Genomic DNA, 7,573 nt, shown 5'->3' on the forward strand with positions numbered 1-7,573 from the left:
AGTCTGCTAGATGAGGGTTTGTGTCACATAGCTGTGAGAATCTTGCTGGATTTTGTCTCAGTTAAATGCCATAGAAATGTGTGGTGAGCGTGTCGTTTAGCTCGTTCAAGTGTTCCCGGTGCAATGCCGTTTTTATACCTTGTCGATATCATTCCCGCGCATGTGCGAATGATGCAACTTGGTCCGGAACCTGAAACCACTTTCTCTCTGATAGCTCTTTATCATTTTATTGTGTGGTATATGATTCGCGTTAACCATAGCTTACGGTGTCCGATATGCTATATATATGCTATATTTACGTCTTTTATATTTGTTTAATACATTTGATAATTTTTTGATAAATTTGATCATTTGATAAATGTTTGATTTATTCCTGATCTCTATTTTATGATCTACTCTTTCGTAAAAGTGGGCTTGACATTGAAAAAGCGATTATGTTGTCTTATTTATTTGCAAAATAGACCACGCTGCCTTGTATTGTATTGCAATATTGGAATCCATATCGTCACAACATATTTTTGGCATAGGGACACCTTTCTCATCCTGATAAGAATTCTGAAAATATGAGAAAGCAATACTCTTATCTTTTATTTTATATAATGGCCAGTTAGAATACATCTGAGTGCTACTACCTGAAAAGTAGATTTTTCAATATTTCTTAATAACAGAATATATACTTTTGAGCAATTAAATGTATGTCTGAAACATAAATTTAATTGCTTTAACTTTAAGACAACAATGAATGGGAATTGCAGATACACTTTTCTGAGAAGGTGCAAATTTTGGTCGGAAATATCGCAATTTAAGTTGTCGATGAAGGTACTGAAAAGTTATTTCTCAAGTGTGATCCTTCTGTATAAAATGAAAAAGAAATTACCGAAGCTGGGTTGCCAATTATGTAGGCTTTCACGTGTAAGTTATAGGGGGTTTCTATCCCAGTATTCGTCAAAGAATTCTTATTAGTTAAAAGAGGCTATCTCTTGCTCTTGAACGTCAAAACGATGCCAAAGAGACATTTCCAGCGTTCCAAATTGAATTTATTCAACTCAAAATCTAATATACATGTATGCCGATCTTATAATCTCAATTTACGAATCGAAAATGCGACATAAGAATAAAAAATGGGGCGTTTGAATTTAACCCTTGACAACGCGTCATACTCTCACTATGTCATATCACTAAAATCTACACACCGACGTGTGAAGTTGCCTTCTCCCATTCTTACTTTACATTGATTTCATTCATGTCGTGCTTGAAAAATGTAAAATTCTTTTTGATGTTTATTCGTGTTTACAGGTTCCTGATGGTACACCTGGTTCAGAAGGGCAGACGATCAACGGTTGTGACGTCACAGATGAGAAAACTCTTGTATCCATCGCTATAGAAGTTGGAATGAACGCAAAAAGAGCGCGAAAATTAATCGCTACAATTGCAGCATACCCCATTGATGTGCCCTTGACTTTGTTTGTGTACGGTGACTTTGCAGAGGAATTCCCGGATCTTGTTAAGGAGTGGAGTACAAAGTATGAAATTGGAATTCGATGTGACGGACCGATGTCGCCTGGTCACTGGGAAATACAGTACTCAAATGCCATAAGAGTTTCAATCGTCAGCGCTGAGAGGAGATTGTCTGATATTGGTCTCCAAGCTCACTATATTCTTCCGCCGGGTGTCAACAAAGTGGTTTCTGACGTTATTACAAAGAGAAAATTGCGAGTGATACAACCAACGACTACATTCCCGCCTCAAGGTACATATTTGCCTTAAAATATCTTGAATTCACTTGTTCCTAAAAACTGCCTAAAACAATGCCGACTGAATGTAATATCAATTTAAATGTTAACTTGTAAATGAAAGACAACTGGGACTGTTCGAATATGTTAAGTTTGATGGTTTAGTTGTTGTATTTAACGGTAATTACTAAATGATTCTAGGATTTCCAACGTATCCCTTCAACACCATTCATTCAAAATATCTTTCATTTTGTCTATCCAAGGAGCACCTAGTCTTGAACTAAAACACTCCTTAATACTTTGTATTTCATTCAGAAACCTTACGGTGTCAAACTTGTCTGAAATGACAAATTGCAAATCTTTGGTGTCACTCGACGAATCGGTGACCAGCAAGAAAATAACGATGTCAGTCGAATCTTATGCATAAATACCAGATGTGAACTGAATGTGCTCACGTGGTTTACAACAGGTTCATTACATAGTAGTGCACTTCACAGAACAATCAATCATATGTCAGATCATTATATGTAGGAGGCTTCATAAACTTTTGCAAGGTACTCTCGGAGTTAAATAACTGTTAACAAAACTTAATTTAATATGCAAATGAGCTGTTTCATTAACTTGACACTGCTCAATGCTTCATTGGACAATTAGATATATATCAGATTGACATCTGTAGCACTTTCCATCAAATTCAATGCTCTAATTTTGAAGTGATATAACTAATTGATATTAATTATAATTATATATGAAACTATAAATAAACTAATATATTTATATGTGCAAATGAACTATTCATCAACTTGATAGTGCTCAGTGCTTAACGCGACAATTAGATATTTATCAGATGAATATCTGTAGCAGGTTTCACCAAATTTGGTGAGAATAATTCATATATATATATCACTAATAGCAAAGTTCATCAAATGAACTATAATTTACTTCACGCCATGAATGCTTCATACCACACTCAAATATCTATCGCATCAGTATGTGCAGTAGATTTTATCAAATTTGGTGCAGTTATTTCAGATTTATATGACTAATCACAAATCTTCATTGAAAATCCAAATGAGCTTTTCATTAACTTGACACTGCTCAGTGTTTCACATCACAATTAGATATTTATCAGGTCAATATCTGAAGCAGATTGCAACAAATTTGGTGCGTTCATAACAGGGTTATATCACTAATTACAAAGTTTATTAAATATGCAAATGAATACTCAGTCTACTTCATACAACTAAATCCTTCTCAACACAGTCAGATATCTGTCGGATCAGTATCTGCCGGAGATTTCATCAAATTTTCCTGCCGTTAATTTATGATTTATCTGAATAATTACAAACCTTTATCAAATATGAAAATGAGCTATTTATTAACTTAAAACTGCCCAGTGCTTGTCAGTAAAATAAGATATCTATCAGCTCAATATCAGTAGCAGGTATCATCAAATTTAGTGTAGGAATTCAGAATTATATCACTCATGACAAAAGTTCACAAGATTTGCAAATGAGCAGATTATTGACATGACACTCACAGTATCATCATTCTGTTCTGACATCGTCATCTGTGAAAAGTTTCATGAAATTTCATGTAGTATTTATAGATATATGTCGACAGTGTCATCACTGTCTCCATAGGACACATTATATGAAAAAAAATGATATTTCATAACCTCATTAATATGCAAGCCACACTAACCAAAACCTAATCAGTTCTTGTCAGTAGCAAATGGTACCGGTCTACCAAATCTGACTTGAAAAAGTCCAAGCGTTTTTGAGTCATCTCGTCAACAGACAAACAGACAGACAGACAAACACACATACACATACACGGACAGACAGACGGACATTGCTACGACATAAGCTCTCGTGTGTTAACACGTGAGCTGAAATATTAAAATTCCGAAGATAAAATATCATGACCATGTGCCCAAGACAGATGTATGTATGTATGTATGTATGTATGTATGTATGTATGTATGTATGTATGTATGTATGTATGTATGTATGTATGTATGTATGTATATGAATATTATTTCTTATTTAATTCCTATATCGAAATTTTATTTCCATGAAACAACTCACTCTAACTGTTTAATTGTTTTTTCTTTTTCAGAGAAAAGTGGTAATCTTACATCAGAAAACTACCACAAGTTCCGAGATGTGGAGAAAGTTCCCAAGGCTTTAAAGTTGATCAATGATGGATTGGCCAAGTCTGGAGGAATTTTAAGTCTTGACTCTGATTTCTCTGATAATTACATGATATCAGTTTTCTTGTTAGATTATCTTTACCAAAAATCAGGATATGAAGTTGTGGATTTTTCCAAATGTATTCGATAGCGCCGATTTTTTTCAGGATGACCCGGCATTATTCAAAGATTATCTTGTATTTTTCTTACATTTTCGAGTTTGGTATTATGAATTGTCTATCGGTGAAGAAATTAACATGTGCCTTAAATCGAGACAGTGTATTGCAATGTTGAAGCGATCCCCAAGCAGATACACTCACTAACTGCGAATTGCGCTAAATTAGTATGTTGCATATCGTTGGCAGTCATTTAAGTTGAATCCCACTAATTTCTTCTGTTGGATCACAATTATGCATGTGTAAAAGTTTCTTTCGCTTACACAGTTATTGTTTTCCAGTATTTTTGTCCGTGGTGTTTATTACATTTTCTTGTTTAATCATGTCGACGTGATTGTTGGTCAACTTGTCAATACAGTCTAAAGTTAATGTAACAGCTCGTATTATTGTTGACAACTTGAATTTTACCAATAAATGAATTGAGTTCTCAACTGTGAAATAGAGTGTGTACACTATTCCCAGAGCTAACACAGTGTCCCCAAGATTTGCGGAAAATGATCTGAAATGTTATCCAATGCCACACAGCGAATGCACACCAGGGATATTTCATATTAGTACAGTTTGTGGGGTCTCATTTATGAGCTCTAAAGTTATCGTGTTAGTTTTCTAAAAAATCGAAATATTATTGTCCCCTTTGAATTAAAATAGGGAGGTGGCCATTTTAAAACATAAATATCCATAAGCGTTAGTTAATTTATTTCTTTAATACCAAATATCGGACGATGACCCCTAATTTTTATTTTCGATTCGGTAATACGTTGGCAATGCTTGAAATATTTCATTTGGGAAAGTCTGAGCGAAAGTTAATGTCTTTCACTTCCATGGTGCGAACTACTTCAACTTGGTTATATACTGAATTGTGAAGACTTAATTGCTTTTTAAATATGGCAGCCTTCGAGCGGCATATGAGGTAGTAATGGTCACTTGCTTTTGTTAGACTGTGTCATCTGCAGTGGTAGTCAGAGTCCTCGTGACAGCGCCACCAACGTTTGTAGAATTAGCCTTCAGCGCATTTTCCCATGTACCATGGTGACTTCAACACATAGTTGGCTTGATGTTTACACGATCAATCGATCGAAAATTCTGCCCCTAACAAAATAATACACACCAAGGTGTACACACAACTCGATTTGGTAAACTGGCCACGTACTCCAATCAAATTGTTAGTATTATACTTCTGTCGACCTTGAGGGATCTTGAAAGCACACCACATCCTCACAAATAACGTTGTTGCATCTATTGATTAAACAAGTCCTGCGTTCGGGCCAAAAGGTGGTGCATTTTAGAGGATGCACAAGTTACTCCGTAAATGTTTACGTGATCAGGACTAGACAGCTATTCTTCAATTTTATCTTCGATGAAAACTTGTTGTGCTGTGATATGCTATAAAGAGCAACTGTTGAGATGATCAGTTTAATAAGCCTGTATTTGCAATTGATTATAACACCTCTGAATCGATTCGTTGTGCTTTTGCGACAGTAGTTTTCAATTTATAGACATGGCAGATCAATGTTTGATCGAACTTCCGGTATTATTTCTTATCACGAAAATATACTTATGTGTGTTTCAGAAAAGGTACTTAAGTTTTGCTTGTGTTTATTTTTTAATCCATGCATGCTATTAAATATTGCTTTGTTTGCACAGCTTAAAAACAGTAAACTTGCAGAAATAATCGTGTGACAGGTGAATCAATTTGTCACACAGAATCGAGGCTGATATATATTTTGTTAAAATTACAAATTCAAATAAAAAAATTGTTACAATTTGATAATATGAAATATCATGAATTTAAACGGACGACAGCTGTAACTTTTAATGAGCTTCACTGGTTAGGTTCTTATTGTCAATTAAAGCTTATTTTACTACTATACGAACAATTCATGCTGGGATACAGGGTATTCACCTTGTCATCTCAGGCTGTACATGTGTGGACTGCATTGTTATTGCTGACAAGTAAATTCTACTTTGCACTATATATGATTCAAATATGGACAATAACAGTACATTTTACACGTACAGAAGCCCTGTTTGGCAAAGTAAACCGTTGTTGCAACATGTTTTGGATAGTAGGAATAAAACTTTACTTGACATAAAAAACAGAAAAAAATTTAAAAAGTCATCGAAAGTCACCCCTGACCTCACAATTTATTTTATCTAAAAAGACCTTTTTCTGGATTTTTTTTTGGTTCAAGTTGCATTTCAGTGTGAAGGTTCTCTCGGTGTGTTTATAAATAAAAGTTCCACGAGTTCAGTCTATCACCTCGTCGTGTTATTTTTTTCTTGACCTGTATAAATATAAGGTATTGTGATTACGCTACCTTTGATCTTCTGTTTTCACACTTGTAGATAAATATCACACGAATAATTTGCATTGTGTCTGACCACTTCCTGTCTGTCTGTTACGTCGATATCGAAAGAGAGGCAGACATAATTTAGATGAAATCCGGAGCACAGCTGTTTTTTGAAAATGACCAGAGCAGATTGTAGGTTTGTGACGACGTCACAGATTGATTTTGTATAGTGATTACCTCTCTGAACATAGTGGCTGACGAATTAGTCTCATTTAGTTTCCCTGGTTGACTGTACATTGTGACCCTCACCTAGGCTAAGCTAGCTGGTACAACCATGCAAACAAGGGACTTTAGTGCTATTTCAGGTAGGTTTTGCATTTGGTTAGCTCGCTGCTTCACATCTATAAGCTTCTTTACCTTAGAAGCCAATTTATGATATCACTCAAGAAAATTGTTATATTTGACTCAGGTAGCCGGAAGTTATATAACACAGCTTACATTTTACTTCAAGTCCACACCTGGTCAGTCCGTATACCATCACCTGCAGTCAGGCAGAACAAAAAGGCAGTGTGTACTATTCATGAAATACGTCACATCAGAAAACTAAAATAGCGTCAATGACAATTTGGCCACATTTGCTTACACGTGGCAAGCCAGAATGAGTGCATACACGATATTTAATAGCTGCTATGTACCTTAGCTTGTGAAATTCATAGTTAAGAGCGTGGAAACAAATTTTGATACACCGTCCATTGAAGTATGAAATGGTTAGCAACTTGCAACTATTGATCACACACACTTACACAATACCACAAACCTAGTACAGCATAACTGGTGATAAAATCAGCTATATTAAACTAAAGGTGCCCCTTACAATACTGTAATGCATAAAATTAATGTAGACAATATTTGGTCTGTCTACGGTCTATGGCTGCACAATCGAAGGCTAAGGTAAAATGTAATAATTGGCATTCTTCAGAGCTTCAACTGTTAATAATGCTGCCACACCTACATGATAATGATATGTCCCAAATTGCCACAAAGTTAAACAAGCATTGCAGTGTCAAGGAGAAAAGAGAAAGGGGAAAATTTCCAAACGCAATATATATATATATATTATATATATATATATATATATATATATATATATATATATATATATATATATATATATATATA

At 34.8% G+C, this 7,573-nt stretch overlaps 1 protein-coding gene across 1 annotated transcript in view; it reads left to right on the forward strand.

Annotated features, from left to right (window-relative positions):
• LOC139127568 (uncharacterized) overlaps positions 1-6,359 on the forward strand; it is a 32,626-nt gene extending 26,267 nt beyond the window's left edge. The window contains exons 7-8 of the mRNA XM_070693473.1: positions 1,297-1,750; positions 3,855-6,359. Coding sequence (XP_070549574.1) covers positions 1,297-1,750; positions 3,855-4,078 — 678 coding nt within the window. The 3' untranslated portion in view covers positions 4,079-6,359. The remainder of the gene's footprint in view (positions 1-1,296; positions 1,751-3,854) is intronic.
• Positions 6,360-7,573: the final 1,214 nt, after the last annotated feature.

Source organism: Ptychodera flava, unplaced genomic scaffold (assembly GCF_041260155.1).
Source record: "Ptychodera flava strain L36383 unplaced genomic scaffold, AS_Pfla_20210202 Scaffold_33__1_contigs__length_2856901_pilon, whole genome shotgun sequence".
NCBI classification, from domain to species: domain Eukaryota; kingdom Metazoa; phylum Hemichordata; class Enteropneusta; family Ptychoderidae; genus Ptychodera; species Ptychodera flava.